This window comes from Notolabrus celidotus, chromosome 21 (assembly GCF_009762535.1).
Source record: "Notolabrus celidotus isolate fNotCel1 chromosome 21, fNotCel1.pri, whole genome shotgun sequence".
Classification (NCBI taxonomy): domain Eukaryota; kingdom Metazoa; phylum Chordata; class Actinopteri; order Labriformes; family Labridae; genus Notolabrus; species Notolabrus celidotus.
In genome coordinates, this window is record NC_048292.1 from 2,974,969 (window position 1) to 2,991,982 (window position 17,014).

Genomic DNA, 17,014 nt, shown 5'->3' on the forward strand with positions numbered 1-17,014 from the left:
TTTCTACCAGTCCAGTTGCCTTATGGATCAAGCTTTGAGTTGAATAACAACATTCTGGGGATCACAAATACAAGCGGCCAACATCCTGGAGAGGCTCAAAGTAGAGCCGCTGCTCCTCTGGATAGAGAGGAGCCAGGAAGATGGAGGGATGGATTTGGGGGATTTTTTGTTTCTTACATGAAGATTCAAATCTCTTCTACTTATTAATCTCTTAAACGAGAGTGATGAATCATGTCTGTAATAAAAGAAAAGGAAGAGTAAGTCAAACAGGACTTTATTAAAGTTCATCATTATAGCATTGATATAAATACACGACTTCAAACAGAAAATACCAAATCAAATACAAAACATACAAAAACATTGAAAGCCTGTTTCTCTTTACGTCTCCGCCCTGAAGCATCCATAAAGCAGCCGAGTGATTCCTGTGTTTTCTACCAGAGCAAAAGCTTTAGTCCAGTTTCTAACAGCATCCCTGTTTCCAGTGAAGACTGGTCTCTGTGGTCCCCCCCCCCCCCCACAAAGAAGGGGCAGAGGACGCAGGAGGAGGAGGAGGAGGGCGGCCACACGGTCACTGCTCCTCCGGTCTTTAATGTCTGTCTCTGTTGGCATCAGATCATCCCAGGACCCATCTATTGGAGTGAGAGGAGTTCAGCTGCACCGACTCGCTGCTCTCTCCGCCCTCCTGCTGGAGAACAAACACAAAGTAGAGCAATCACTAAATGCATTGCTTTGAAATGTTCAAACAGACATCCCTGGTTCCCAGAGGATGAACCCATGAGACGTCAGTAAGTCCGGGTGTTGAGTTTGCACCACAGTGAAGGTGAATATGTAAGGTGAGGCCGGTCCAACACTCACCTTGTTGGCGATGGCTCTCAGTTTCCCCAGCAGTGAAGGTTTCTGGGTGTAGACCACGTCGTCATCAGGCTCCTCCCCCTCAGCCAGAGCACAGCTGTCTGCAGCCGGCAGCTCGCACTCTTTGTTGGCGGACATCACCAGACGAGAGTACTTATACTCCAACCTGAACACAAGGAGAGGGAAGTACTGAGGTTCATTTGATGCTTACAGGTCAGACAAAAAGGAGGTCAAAGGACTAAACACACGTTAGTGAGGTAATCGCCAAAAAGCATGAGAACTTCAGTAAAAATGAAGATTATATGATGGTAAAATGGAGCTACAAAGTTTCAGCCTCATCACCTCCTCCTCTTCCACCTGCAGGCTCTCAATCAAAGGTTAAAGAACACTCATCACTTCTCAGTTTCTGCATGTAAAAATAAATCCTGACTCCAAACACAAACAACACTTAAAGGAGATCATAATGAGCATGTTGTTCCTGACTGAGTCTGTCTGCAGTGTCAGGTAATCATGCGCCTCTGACCTCTTGTTTTTCTTCCAGAAATAGCAGGTGAGAGCGATGAGCAGCACGGCCACGAAGGCTCCGCCCCCGACCCCGACTTTCAGCCACAGAGCGACGGCCTCGCACGGAGACGAGGTCCTGGCGGGAAGAGGAACACCTTTGGTGCACAGCTTCGGCTCGTTCCACACGTACAGAGTTTCCTGGAGGAAGACGGAGAGTCAGTGTCTTGTTTCTGTTTACATGCACAGACAGATTTTTAACAAGAGTGACTCAGCTTAAAGGAAACATCAGATGTTGGTGTGTGTTTTTTGTTTTTGTGGTAACTGTGAGCTCATCACCTGGATTCCTCCTTTGCACGCTCCTTCTATCTGGTGGTAGTCTTCCTGGGAGCAGTGTGGACAGGCGCTGGAGCTCTCCCACAGGAAGTTAAACGTGCATCCATCACATGTTCCTGCAGGGCAGGAGCTGCAACACACACACACACACGTCACCTCACATTTTTTACATATTTTTGTTATGTCATCATTTATTCTATATTACGTGCATAGTAACTTTTTATTTCTACAACATATAGAGGACATTCTTAGAAAAGATGTTTGCAAAGAAAATAAAAAGGACTCTTCTCCAGCCAAAACTGAAACATGGACCAGGTCATGGTCTACCTGGGCACAGAGACTTCTCCTTGCTCTGACTTCTTGGGGTTACAGCGAACTGTGATGACTGAACTCCGACCCTGATCACACGAGGCGGTTGGCTGCATCGACCTGCAAGGACAGGATGTCACAGTTACACCTTAAACACACAAAAACACACACACACACACACACACTCTGTCTTTTACACACACCTGTAGAAGAAGTTGATATCTGGAACATCCTTTGAGTTTTCAGGGAACAGATCTGGTTTAGCATTCACTCCGTCCAGCACGCTGTCCACCGTCGCTCCTGGAACAAAAACACATCAAACCAACGAAAGCTGACTAAAGTGAAACACGGCGTCATTCAATGAGTGTCTTACCGATGAAGGTGTCTGCGAGGCTGATGGACTGGGAGGAAATAGCCATCCTGAAGCCCCGCCCATCAGCTGGGATAATGGTTGATTGACAGATGAAGCTGTCCACTGAGTTGACGAAGCGAGCCGAGTCGCTCTGCTCGTCTTTGTTGGACACGTCGGTGACGTTATCCATGCAGACGGCGGCTCTCCTGCCCTGAAACGACACACAAGATAATCTGACAGTTACACTCGATGATCCTCGGCTGCTGCTGCTGCTGTCATTTCATCTCACTGCAGTGACAGACAAGCTCAACATATGACCCTGGTCCTATTATTGTTGAATACATCTTTGAAACAGGGTGATGCAGACTCTGGTTTGGACTTCAGATGACAGAAGTTTGGTGTAAATTCAGCACGATCCAGACATGACGGTCATTTTCAGGTCAAATAAAACTGAGACTATAAGATGGAATAATAATAATAACAATAATAATACATTTATTTTATATAGCGCTTTTCAAAAACTCAAAGACACTGTACAACTGTTAAAATCAATACAAGCAAAAAACAAATAACACAGATCAAACAAAACAACAGTACAATCACAAATTAAAAGCTAACTTAAAAAGGTGAGTTTTTAAAAGAGATTTGAAGGCTGAAGGGTCAGAGCAGGGTGGGGGCGGCTACTGAGAAGGCTCTGTCCCCCCAGGTTTGGTGCTTGGTTCTGTGAGGTGGGGACAGGAGGTTGGCGTGTGAGGAACGCAGGCTACAGGAAGGAGTGTGATGGTGGAGGAGGTCAGTGAGGTAGAAGGGGCCTGGTGGTGGAGGGCTTTGTGGGTGAGGAGGAGGATTTTAAACTGTATGTGGGAGCCAATGAAGATGTTGGAGGACGGGGGTGATGTGGTCACGGGAGCAGGTGCAGGTGAGGAGGCGTGCAACAGAGTTCTGAATGTATTGCAGTTTATGGAGGACTTTGGATGATGTGGAATGTCTGTTGTAACTGACTTTTCATCATAAAGTATATTCCTGGTGTCAAACTAGACTAAGATTGAGTTATTAGATCACTAATCTGCACTGGACTGAGAGTAAAGCATCCAGTTAAAGGTTTAAAATCAGAGTCAGATCTGCAGAAAGTCTCTAAACTTCAGGAGTAACACTGACGAGAGAGCTCACAGATCTTGAAACAGTAACTGCTCTAACGTGTGCTCACCTCGTGTCCACACAGGCTGATGTTGAACATGTGAAGGTATTTGGTCCCTTTAGAGGTGAAGCTCGGCCCGATGGTCAGAGAGGCTATGTCGCTCAGCGGGCTGAGGTCAAAGGTCAGCGTCCGGTTGTTCTCCGTGTGGGAGAAGGAGCAGTCGCTGAAGCAGCGTGAGTGTGCCTGCAGGAGAGGGAAATAATGATGAAATCTTCAACAACACAAAACTAACACATACACAGGTTTTAGATTGAGTTTTATCAACTTCAGTTTTCCTCCTCTACCTTGTTGCTGATGCTTCCAGCTCCACATGCGATGCACGCGTCCTGCCCGTAGGTGTGGCGTCCTGCCAGGTGTGTGTTTGGCGGACACTCCCGGCAGCGGTTGGTTTCTCTGTCGATGTAATAACCGGCGGGACACGGCACGCATAACGAGCCGGCCCGCTGCGAGTTCTCAGGAATCAGAGCGCAGGCCCTGCAGGACGAGGCCACGCCGTCCAGGACGTTTGTGACGGTGATGGAGTACAGCTTCACCGTGTCGCTCACGTAACGACGCATCTGAAGACGCACAGGAGGAGGTTTGATATGATCAACATGTTCATGATAGATGATAAACTTACAGGTATTGGTCTTTCTATGATTTCTATGATTGATTGATTAAGGCCTCCTGTGGTTCACTCACGTCCACAGCGTGATTCGTCCTCTGGAAGGCCCAGGTATACGTGACCGAGGCGTTCCTGGTCATGCTGTGAGAGTACGACTGCTTCCCCTTACTGCCCTCCCACGACTCCACCACTGTGGTGCTCTTCCTGTTCACATCCTGCAGGGGGCGATGCAGGAGAGCAAAGGAAAACAGAGTCAACACAGTAAACATAATACTACTAATAAACTGGAACAGCTCAGGTTGTCTCCTTAATGTTGCTATTCTGAAATGTTATCACCCAGTTACTACACATGATCACACACTGATGATCACACACCATCATGAAGTAGAGCTCACAGTCGGAGGAGCAGATGGTCTCGAACACGAAGGTGATCTGTCCAAACTCAGTGCCAGTCATCCCGGAGAGCGAGGCCGGGACCCTGAGACAAACACGAAGGAGACGTTTAGCTGAAACACTCCAAACATGATGGAGCTCTCTGTGATCACAGCAGACTTCCACACTTCTTCTCCTCTCACACATCACAGAGACTTACTTGAAGCCAGGAACATGCAGGCTGAGGATGAGATAGTCGTTGTCTGAACTTCCTGCTCCGCTGCGAATATGGTCGCCTGCAACCTCCCACCCTGATGAGACAAAGACATCATGCAGTCACATTATACTGCTTTGATAAAGCTTATAGTTAGAGCTGGATCAGGCTTGGACCAGCTCTTAGTTATGCTGCTATAGGCTTAGACTGACACATTGGGATCCAATCTCACCCCCTTTCCCCCAACCTCCTCCTCACTTACTTTAACTCTGCCTGTCCCATTAAAGTCACTAACCATAGACCTTACCAGGAAGACAGAAGGTAAGCTAGTGAGTTATTGTCTTGCTTGAGAACTGAACACTTTGAGATAGATGTAATAAACATTCATCACTAACACTTCTCCCTCATGCTACACTAACTCAGGGTTCTCTGTTCTCACCGTTCATGTCGTCACAGTTGGAGTTGCCCACGTTGAAACAGGACGTCTTCATGTTGGAGGGCAGGACGTTCCACCATTTGTACTCGTAACCTAACACCGGCTCTGTACCTGCAGGACACTGAGTGCACACTGGAACAAAACACACACACACAAGTTTCCTTTAGATGATTACAGAGCTGTTTGATCATAGAATATGTTTGCATAAGAGCCATGCTTTCAGGAGAGGATTATCCTGCTGGGTCATGCCTCTTTAATAAATCTCAGATTTCTAGAATCTGACTTCTATGACTTCATTAACATCAGGAGGTTAAACAAAGACTAAACTAAAAGCTCCCTTTATATCAAAACAGCTCCACTGCCTTCATAACAACACACGCTAGGAGTGTCGAGGTGTGATCAGGTTTACCGTAGGTCCCGTCTGAGTGGGTTCCAGGTGGGCAGGGCAGACAGGTGGAGTCGTTGCTGTTGTAGTATCCGGGGTTGCAGGGAGGGCAGGGCTCTCTCTGACCTGTCGCCGGCAGCACCACCGCCCCTGTGACGTTCTCCACACAGATTTTAGGCTCTACCCATCGATACAGCACCTGAGTCTGGGACACAGAGAGAGGAGGTTTTATAGCTCTTTAATGGAGACACTAAACACACCTGGACAGAATGATCCAGGTAACAGAGGAAGGTCTCTTTAACAGTCATCAGGAAACACAAATCAGAACAGGAGAGGTCACAGACGAGCGCCGGGAGAGTTGACTTTGAATCAGATGACATGCAAAGTGCACACAAAGCTATTCATCGTTTCCCTTCTCATCACATCGTGTGACTTCTCTGGTTTTAAATACAGCAGCGAGCTGAGAGTGCTGACTGCACGTCTGCACAGAGAATAACTGATAAACAATGAATCTAGACAAACACACAGGCTGAATTATTTTTTAGCACTTCCCTATTGGACTCATATTTTTAGACCGGTGTTGCCGCTTGATAAATACGTGCATGTTGGTTACTGATCCCACTTAAGACCACAACATTGTCATGTCGTCACATGAGAGTGGTTATGAAGATAAGTAAGTGTAGAGATGTAGAAACCAGGAAGACTAAAGATAGTCACTACAGCTGTGTGTAAGCTTTACTTGAAATTTGCTTTATTTTGGTAAAAAAAATCAAGAAAAAACAACTTTGTAAACTTGAGAACTCATCCAAACCTACTTAAAAACTGTATTTTAATTAGTGAACCTTCATCTTATTCAAAGCAGTGAGGACATGTGTGTTTATTCATCAGAGGTTGGAGCTGCTGACCTTTCCTTCGCTGTCGCAGGCCGTGTGGATCTGAAAGTAATCCCTCTCTGAGCACGCCGGCCTCGGCTTGCACTCCGCCCATCCCTCCTCTGAGAGAGAGGAGGAGGAGAGTCGAAAACAGAGGAGAGGAAGATGTGAGGAAGCAGCATGCAGGGAGGTAAAGAAAAATACATTCACAAATATAAGGAAGTAGCCTTTGTTGATGTAATTGCCAGAGTTTAGTACATTTAGAAAGGATAGAGGTCATCAGATGGAGGTGATTCTTACGTGAGTAGTGGTGTTCAGAGCAGGGCGTACAGGAAGACGCGTCCTTGATGGAGAAGGTGTTGCTGGGACAGGGCTGACAGGATGAAGAGCCGGGGGTCGAGCTGAACCAGCCGGGGCGACACGGGAAACACTCTGACGTGTAGGCGACTCCTGTGTGACAAACAGAAGCAGCACAAAACACACACAAACACACATCATTGAGTCATTTTCTGCTTTAAAAACTGGACCTTTGGAAGTTTATCATTGCTTATTGAAATCCTTTACCCTCTATTTGGATGTTCTTCAGCAGCACAGGTTTAAACATCTTCCCTCCCACTAGGATGCCCGTGGTTCTCCAGTACAGGATGTTGGTACCAGACTTCAGACTCACCTAAAAACAAACAAACATAATAAAACACTGAAACACATCAAATCTGTCTCTATGAACACGAGCAGATCAGAATACGCACCGTGTGTGTTCCCCACTCTCCATTGTTGGTCACTTTAATCCACTTCTGCTCGTCCGACTGAGCCATTTCCTGACACTGCTCATTCTGGACCTGAACAAACGTTGACATTAGAGTGATTAACTGATGCAAGTTAAACCTTTACAAGTTAACTTCCTATGACAGAACACCAGGATGTAGAGGGATTTGTTGAAGGCAAAGTGTTCTGGATAAAAGAAAGCTAGAGGCTATTAACTATCACCCCGTTAGCTTATAATAAACAGTCTGACTCTGATTAAACATGTGTATTAGCTTCCTTAAGGAGATTTAGAGAACAGCTTTAACACCGTACTTGTATTGTCGTGTTGATCATGAAGATACAGCTCAGTCAGTTCGGGTTAGCTTCACAAAAAGAATGGAAACAGGCGAAAAGCTAGCTAGCTATCCTGTTAACACTGTGAGAAAATATGTTGTTTTTACTCTCAAGTGTTTGTACAAATTTGACACAAGAAGATATGTAGTATTGTATAGTTTATAGTTATCATAGTGGATATTAATACAGTTTTTATATTTTGATGTTAAATAAGAAGATATAGTGGTTAGCTTAGTTTAGCGTAATAAATGGGCTAGCTAACTAGCAAAAGTTGATATTTTTACACTTTAGTTTTAGTACAAATTTAACTAAAATAATATATAGTTTATATCACAGAGCCTTAAAGATGTCACTAGAGGGGGAACTGGTGGCCTAATGGTCTAAGCGGCCCACATACAGAGGCTATAGTCCTTGACACAGAGGTCGACGGTTCGATTCCCGGCTGCGACCATTTGCTGCATGTCTTACCCCGCTCTCTACTCCCCACATTTCCTGTCTCTGTACAGCTGTCCTATCAATAAAGGCAACCCCCCCCCAAAGAAAACTAAAACATGCCATTAGAGGAGATTTGTCTTTTTCTCTAACTTCTCTCCTGGCTCGCTCGCCAGATTTTTGACAGATACACGTTAGCTGTTTCTTCCTGTTTCTCAGCCTAAATAAAGGGAGCTTATTGTTGGCTGTAGCTTCATATTAAGCTTGCAGATATGTGAATAAGCTTCTTGTGCAAAATGTTGACATTTAATCTGATTAATTCAGCAGATTGAGGAAGAATTTGGTGCAATTTACAGATTTTCAAAGGATTTCCTTGACAAGGCATGAAGCCAATATTAGCCTCATATATGGATTATGATTCATGCAAAAGGAGGTAATCAGTGGTGCTTACATAAAACTCAAAGAATATGTTGTTGTCAGGATACTGGTAGGTGAAGGAGACAGATCCTTGTTTCTCTAGATGGACAGCGTACACTAAAGACACGGTGCACTCATCGCGGTTTGATTCCAGATATACACCCTGTGGCGTCCAGGTCGAGCTGCAGCACAAACAAAACACAATCAGCATCAGGGTAACAAACAATGATGATGATGTTTGTGAGTGTCTGTGTCAAAGTCACCTGTTACAGGCCTGGATGTCCTCTCCATTTGGACCAGAGTCTAAAAAGCTGGCCATGCTCGTGAAGCCTGCAGGGATGGCGTCCCATTGGTCGAAGCGAAGGCCGCTGCCCAGCGAGTAGGAACCTGCTGCACATGGCGTGCACTGCTGCGTAGTCATCTCTAAAAACATCCCAGCTGGGCAGGAGAAAGCTGCAAACCAGAGAAGACAGTGTCACAACATGAAGATGCATAAAGACACACACATGCACATGATGACAGCACTTACAGCAGTCTGTCCCTCTGGTGGGAGGAGGAAGGCCGGAGCAGGAGCCTGGATTGAGAGGGATGGCGACCCTCCATCGTGAGCCTGTGCTGTCACACTCTGTGTACTGGAAGTAGTAGTCGGTCTGCAGAAACACACACACATTTAAAGCTCCTGTCTGTGTGGATTCAGTCTAATTGATTGTTGAGATCATAAAAAGTTTAATCTATGTTATTATTCTTTGTTTATACCTCAATCAATATCAAAAACATGAGCACACAGTGACAACAGCTCCCCTCACAAAGCCCTCCTTTAGAACATACATGACTCATTGTGAGCTCGTATGAAAACAAAGCCGTGTGCACATAAAAAGGAACATTGGCAGTGACCCCGATCACCACAGCAACCAGCCCAACCGCTGGAACACTAATGGTCCATTAAGAGCACGGCAGCAGGTCATGTGTGCGATCGCTTCTTTTCCAAGGACGGCCGGTTGTGACATTATGCTCATCATCGAACTGCATGAGTTCATCATCAGAGGAACATTTCGTCCAGAGTGAAGAATACTGATTAAGAGATTATGATCGTCCAGAGCCGGAGAAGAGGAGTTTAGATAGAGGAATGAACGTTTTGTTATGTTTCTCCCCCGAGCAAGAATATCCTGGTTTCAAGATATTTTTACCCCCAAATGGCTTTAAACATGTGAGCCTGGTTTGGTTGTTTTTCTATCAACACAATATTCCCTTATCTTAAAATGTACCTTTGTTTTTAGCCTCTGTTTTTACTCAAAGTATTTAAAGTAGACTGACAATGTGGCAGGTAGACTGGGAGGGAATGGGCTGTAAACATGTCTTCATGTTTTGTATTTCCTGCAGAGTTTTGCCATAAACTGCTTAAAAAAAAAATCACTGCATGTTTTTAAGGAAACAAAGCACCTGTTGCACTTTGCTCTTCTTACTGCAGGTTTATTACAGATTTATTAACAACAACATTTTGGTACAAACTACCTGAAACTGAAATATTGCATTGAATAAAATTGCACAAACCGGCAGTAAATAAGATTGGTGCAGGAGTCTTTTAATTTCCTTTAAGTTTTGCAGCTTCCTGACACATCATGCATCCACATCTCGTTAGATTTTTGATTTTATTTAAAAAAAAACTAAAGTTATATTTTTGGGCTTTTTTTTTGCCTATATTGACAGGACAGCTGAAGAGAGACAGGAAATGTGGGGAGTAGAGAGCGGGGGAAGACATGCAGTGAAAGGTCGACTGGCCGGGAGCCGGCGACCTCTGCGACGAGGACTATAGCCTCTCTATGTGGGGCGCTCAGACCGCTAGGCCACCAGCACCCCAACATTACGTTAGATTTTAAGAAAAATCCTGTCTTAAGTCACTTCCATCCATCCATCCATTATCTTGAACGCTTATCCTGTTCAGGGTCACGGGGGGAGGGAGGAGCTGGAGCCAATCCCAGCTGACTTCGGGTGGAAGGCAGGGAACAACCTGGACAGGGCACCAACCAATCACAGGGCAAACATGGAGAGACAGACCACCACATGCACACACTCACACCTACGGGCAATTTAGAGTGACCAATTAACCTGGTGAGCATGTTTTTGGATTGTGGGAGGAAACCGGAGAAAACCCAAGCATGTACAGGGAGAACATACAAACTCCACACAGAAGGGCACCTGACCGATCTGGGACTCGAACCAGGAACCTTCTCACTGTGAGGCCACAGCGCTACTTACTGCATCACTGTCTTTAGTTACTTGATATTGAATATTTAAAAAGTTGTAGGATATGAATATATCTTCTTTTTTGCTGAGTGACATAAAAAGATTGATACCACTCTCATATTACAGTAAATATAAAGCCAGCTTTGCAGCTCAGCATGTAGACAGGAAACAGGAGGAAAGCTAGCATGTGAGCAAGATTGTTATCACTATCTGTATTATTTTTTAATGAATTTTGATATATTTTATTCCTCTAAAATGATGCAGGAAGAAAGCATGCAGATTAATGTTTGACATCTTGCACTTTCCTCTGTTCCTCTCATCATCTTCCAAACCAAACCTCACTTTATATTTTATGCTAACTCTGCAGAATTAAAGACAAAGTCAGAGCATGCTTTGCTCCTCGAAAGCATCTTCCTAGGACTCCAAAGCCTTTACCTGGCAGATCTCCATCTCCTCCCCCGAACCTGCTGTTCAGCTGGACAGAGCGATTGTCAGAGCGATTGTCAGCTGGCTGCAGCCAAGAAGTGACATCTAAGTATCTGCTAATTAAACGGGAACAATCACAGGAATGACCTGTGCTGTGTGAGCCGGGGAATTAATCAGAGACGGTCAGAGATGGTTTCAGACACAGTGAGAGAGTGTGTGTGTGTGTGTGTGTGTGTGTGTGTGTGTGTGTGTGTGTGTGTGTGTGTGTGGTATAGATAAGCTTTTACTCTCACATTACTAATCACCTCCATGCAGCAACAAAAAGGCCATTCATGCGTCTCCAGAGCAAACAAGCACATAAATCGTGGATTGCCGAGAGAGCAGCCGACCTCTTCATTAACATGTAAACATGGCCACCTGCACAGAGCTTCACCCGCTGACTCCTCCAGGGTGAACGGTCAAATAACAGGGCTGGTAATGTGTTGACTCTGGGAAGGTGACTCTGATAAAAAAAGACATGAGCTAATGTGACTCACGCTTGTTGTCATAGAGACTGATGTGAAGAGAAGAGACAAGAGAGAGGGGTGGGGGGGGGGGGGGATTCAACGTGATGACGAGCCGTCCTCTGAATCAGATGAAGCAGGATTGGAGGAAAACAGGCGTATTTGTTTTACTGCCAGGAGTCAGATGAGTAGATGTAGAACATTCAATTAACCATGCTTGTTTTATTGTATCATAAAGCAGCTCGATCACAGACTACAGACTTCTCTTTCATTACTTCTGTTTGTCTGGCATGAAGTCACATCTTTGAGGTGTGTTTCTATCTCTAGCAGGAGCTACTTTCTATCAGGGATGAATTACAATTAGGCATATTGTACTTTTACTCCACTTACTACTCACAGCTACTCCATTTTCTGCCACTTTACACCTTTAATCTACTTTTTAAAAGGACATTTTGATGTAATAACTTGAGTTAGTTGCTCATTGTTGTACTAAATGTTGTATTTGATGTCCACACTACAAAAACTAACACATTAGCAAGTTTTGTTGTCTTGTTTCCAGTAAAATAAATTGTATCATAATTTATATAAGTCCAGAAAAGATGTTTAAAGCCAAAAATGAGTCCTAAATTACTTGTAATGAGTACAAAGTCTGCCAGTTGGGTAAGGAAAAATGTACTTTTTAACTTTCTTAACTACAAACAATATTCTTTTTTCAAAACACTTGACATGTACATTTTTATTACCCAATTTGGAACTATTTGCACTTATTACAAACAATTCAGGTCTCATTTTTGGCTTGTAACATCTCAAAATAAGACTTTTTTCAGTACATGTCAGGTTATATTAAGTCTGATTAGATTTATTTAATAGAAATAAGACAAAAACACTTGCTTAGTTTTGTGTTTTTGCGATAATTGATCAAATCAACACAATAACATTGATTATTCCAAAATGGGGCATTCTGGTAAATGAGTTAGCATTAGCAACTTGACTATTTTCCACCTATATTACAATTTTTGTATTTTATTTTAACATTAACAGCCTCTTACTTAATCAGAGATTTAAAAACTTTATTGTTTCCCTCCGAGTTTCTGGACTGGAGATCAGCAAGCTTGGTAGAAAAAACTCCTCCAACTAACAGATATGAAGCTTACTCATCAATATGTTGCATTCATTTCAACATTTACAAACTTATTTACAAATATTTTCACTAAATGCTAAATTTTATGGGGGTTAGCTACATGCTATGTTGTTTCTTGACTGTGTGGATTGACGGTTGGCAGGCAACCAATGGAAGACTATGGCTGTTTCCGAAACGGCCTGCTACATACTACTTACTAATGTAGTAGGCAGTAGGTATTGCCTACTACATACTGCGTTTGAATTTAGTATGTAGTATGACTGTTCTGTCCGATCTGTCATGCAGCATGCTGAGCCAGACTTCGCTGGATTTCCGGTTTTGGAAAGCGGAAGTAAACAACGGCGAAGCCGATAAATAAAATGCTTACTTAGCATCCATTTATGATTTAAAAAGTTAGGAAGTGGTTTACATGTAATTTGATAACTTTCACAGCACCCAAAAACAGATTTCCTCCCGTCAAAAAATAAGGAAAAAGAAAAAGCAGAACGAGCGCTGTGCATTATGGGAAACAGTACGCGAGGCAGACTGGTCCGATGCATACTGAGATATTTTCCCGAATCAGTACGACATCCGGGGAGTTTTGGCTTACTGCAGATTTTGCTCTTGTTCACATACTACTTACTACATACTGAATTTTGGACATATCAGTACGTACTGCTAGTATAGTAGGCGATTTCGGAAACAGCCTGTGGTGGCTGAGGTGTAGTAAGGTTTTTATGTCTTAAAGCTGGTAGTCATGATATAAACATCAGTTCGGAGAGAGATTTAGAATGTCAACACTCCTCCTCCCCTCTCTGCTCCCGTAATCCCGCCCACAAAAGATTGTTGTGCGCGTTCTATGCAAGCGGCAACCTCCGGTCTTGAACTATAAAGCCAATGCGGAAGTGTTATAAACTGCAATACATCGAGAATCCTCTTGAGACTGGCTGCAGAAACACAGGAAACCACATAGACATGAATTAACATTAAGCATTAATAAACATGTTTACAGCCTGGTTCAAGAAACAAGTTGGCCCTACGAAGCTTATCTCTCTATCGGCACACACTGTATGGGGGGTGAATTTAATTCTAACATGACGGTTCAGAAGATCTTAAGATTATGAGTTTTTGCCTAAATAAGGACATGACTGACGTGACTACCGGTCGGGAACACATAGCTGTTGGCTAAGAGGCTCAAACCCCGCCTCCTTACGTCACACTCTGCCTGGATGAGTTCCGAATTTCCAATATGGCTGCCGCTGTCGATTGGCTTCTCAGCTCTCAGGAACAGATGGGTGACGTCACGGATACTACGTCTATATTTTATACAGTCTACGTGCCGGACTCATAACCAATCGGAGGACAAAGTTGGAGCCGCCCCTTAACCAATCAGGACACAGGATTGGAGATGAGCTATGATTGGTCCGTCATAACGGGAACAAGGGGAATAATAACATTGCTTGATATAAAGGCATTGGAAAATGCAGAGATTTCGCAATAGTACCAAATTACTTCACTTAAAGATGAGTACCGATGGGTATTATGACCTCTTCTCCAAACCCAGCAGAAAAACAGCAATGTTTTTTACACCATTCCTACCAACAGCAGCTTTAATGTAGGGTTTTTAAATCCACTACATTATTAAATGTGGGTTTAAAGGAATTTAAAGACTTGATTTATTGTTATTAATTATTCTAAGTGGTAGATCTGCTATAATACAAACTCAAGCAAAGCCAGGATGCTGTCCCCACAGAGCTCCACAGCTCCCTCCTCTCCTCCCCGGGTCACCCTGGCCCCTTTGGCCGGCAGGTGGCTGCTCAGAGGAGGGATGGAGGAGGCCAGCAGACAGCGTCATCTCGTTATGGAGGGTGTTTATAATCAACATGAACCACATTTCAATCCGATCAGTGGCGTCAGGAGGACCATGTGTCCCCGGGTGGATCCATTATAAAAAGCATGAGAGGATCCTTTAGTTCTAATGTTTGATTATACACCATGAGGGCATTCTAACCTGATCTGGAGCTTTATTCTGCATGCATGGCCATTTTCTAGACTCGATGACCGCGTTGATAAACAATGATGACTCCCACATTAAAATAATGAGTAAGAAATGACTGAAACACCTTCATTTGCCTCCCTGGTTTTCATTCTGTATTTCATTCTAAGGAGATAATAATATTAAAGCGCTCACCTCATCGCACGGCCGCAGCTCTCTGACGGCGGACACTGATGAAGAGTGAGCAGTGATGAAGAGGAGAAGGGGGAACCAGGAGGCCCAGACCTGATCCCGCATCCTCAGCTCGGGTCACACACACAGCCGGCTGTCCTCCGTCCGGAGCCTCGAGCATCCAACAGGCCGAGCAGTGTGTGTGTTTCTGGGCTGCTGTGTCTGTCAGTGATGCCTCCTCCTGCAGCCTCCTGCAGCCTGCATGTCTCTCACTCACCATCCAGTCAAACCACAATCAGTGCTAATTACACTTCCGGGTATGACTGTCAAAATAAAAGTCCAGATAAAGAGAGCAAAACATTTATTATTCATTTATAATATTGTTCCTAATTTATAACAGTTACATGATTCCCTTTTAAACCTACTGATTGGATCTTTTCATTTGACTGTAAATCAGTAAAATTGTATTAATATGATGAAAACATACCATGACATTTGATTAATCATAAAAAAAATAAAAGCCTATACTCTTTGTTTTTATATTAAAGTGCTTTTAAAATTAATTTCACTAACCCAAACTTAACTCTCTGATATTTAAAGTTGTTTTTTTCTTCATATTTTCTGATTATAATAAAAGACATGAAAAAGTTGTTCAACAATACATACACATTTTACTCTAAGTCATTCCTCATCATGATAATTTATAAAAGTCAATATTTAAACCTGAAATCTGCTATTTTAACTTCATTTGAAAGAATGAATAACATTTTACATCATTGTATTAAAATTTGCCCTCAGCTAATATGCTTCTTTATTTGGACACAACTCAAAAACAGAGAATTTAATAATATATACAACACGCCCTTTGAAATTTCTACCAGAAACTACATTGTGAAACGACTCCTAAAGTGGGCATTAATATCATACTTATATATTATATATAGAATAGAATGTATTTTATTAATCCCTGGAAGGAAATTCAGGTGTCTGGCAGATACAATCATAAAAATCACATAAAATATAAAACAATTGAGTCTAATGAGTAAAATGTAGCATTTTAAAATACACATCTTCGTGCTGTTTCAGTAGCACTCTGTCATAAAAGGGATGGATGGGCTTTAACATGCTTTTATTTTGAAGGGCCCACTGCCTGTGTCAATATTTCTCACTGTTGGTGTATTTACTTCTGTCTCAGTACTAAACCTTTACTGAGACAGTGACGCCATGAGAGTGATAACACGTTATCTTGATTGACAGCTGAAGATAGAGAACAGGCCTGCAGGCTGCAGAGCTTATTATAACTCCCTCTCCTCTACACCTGACAGCACAGAGTGAGCTGAGGATGACTGTGGAAAAGTCTAAATCAGGTATTAAATGGGTTTTAGACAACTGTTTATAGCCTATATATCCAAATACTCTCACTTTGAAGGAATTTAACTAGAAACGTTTTAATGTCGTGGCCAAAAAAAAATATATATATATATATATATATATATGTTTCTATTTCTGTACAGAAAATGTAGATACTTGTATGGTAGATACAAAAAATGGAGGGACACTTAGGATAAGTAAAGTTCAGAGTTCAACAGAAGAAGATTTGTCTAGGTTCTATGTTTCTTTCTTAGTTGTGGTTATTTATCTCTTTTTGTGATATGTTTTAATGTACTCCTGACCTTGTGCACAGAATAAACTGATGTTAAAACATTTGAATAAAAAAAATACATGTTAAGATTATTAAATCTATCTCAGAATAGCTGTAAATGTGTAGGAGGTAGTCCAAATTACATGAGAAATAAAACAGAGGGATGTCCAGATGAGTCTCTTATGTAGCTTATGGTTGGTGAAGAAGGCCAGCTCTGTCCTGGGCTGCCCACTGGACCCTGTGGAGGTGGTGTCTGACAGGAGGATGAGAGCAAAGCTATCTTCTCTGATGGACAACACGTCACACCTCCTCCAGGAGACCATAACAACACTAAGTAGCTCGTTCAGTGACAGACTTCTTCACCCGCGGTGTCTCACGGAGAGATACCACAGGTCTTTTCTTCCTGCAGGGGTCAGACTCTATAACCAATAATTTATATATATATATATATGTGTGTGTAAGATATGCTTATTTTTAACCTCTTTAATTTAATTTTAATTTTAATTGCTAATAACTTTTTAATAATTTTGTGAC

The 17,014-nt window shown here is 42.9% G+C and overlaps 1 protein-coding gene across 2 annotated transcripts; it reads right to left on the reverse strand.

Annotated features, from left to right (window-relative positions):
- Positions 1–258: 258 nt before the first annotated feature.
- LOC117804955 (UPF0577 protein KIAA1324-like) lies at positions 259–15,157 on the reverse strand. Of its 2 annotated transcripts, none has more exons than XM_034673434.1 (22): positions 14,863–15,157; positions 8,908–9,028; positions 8,642–8,831; positions 8,413–8,560; positions 7,181–7,270; positions 6,996–7,101; positions 6,732–6,881; positions 6,465–6,553; positions 5,584–5,764; positions 5,178–5,306; positions 4,745–4,835; positions 4,528–4,630; positions 4,230–4,367; positions 3,833–4,105; positions 3,558–3,731; positions 2,372–2,561; positions 2,202–2,298; positions 2,017–2,118; positions 1,693–1,819; positions 1,376–1,554; positions 856–1,018; positions 259–682 (listed from the first exon to the last, which is right to left on the reverse strand). In XM_034673434.1, the coding sequence occupies exons 1-22, from the start codon at positions 14,962–14,964 to the stop codon at positions 614–616; spliced, it is 3,012 nt and encodes a 1,003-aa protein (XP_034529325.1). In that variant the 5' UTR covers positions 14,965–15,157; the 3' UTR covers positions 259–613. The 2 variants fall into 2 exon arrangements, with proteins under 2 accessions (XP_034529325.1, XP_034529324.1); XM_034673433.1 differs by having other exon boundaries at positions 259–685.
- Positions 15,158–17,014: the final 1,857 nt, after the last annotated feature.

What these genes read in the sequence shown, in the direction of transcription:
- LOC117804955 (XM_034673433.1), bottom strand. Translation starts at nt 14,964, where the DNA reads ATGCGGGATCAGGTCTGGGCCTCCTGGTTCCCCCTTCTCCTCTTCATC. An exon ending in CCACTCAGACGGGACCTACG is followed by an intron (nt 5,307 to 5,583) that starts GTAAACCTGATC and finishes GTTTTGTTCCAG; the next exon opens with TGTGCACTCAGTGTCCTGCA. An exon ending in CGTGCAAAGGAGGAATCCAG is followed by an intron (nt 1,555 to 1,692) that starts GTGATGAGCTCA and finishes GTCTTCCTCCAG; the next exon opens with GAAACTCTGTACGTGTGGAA.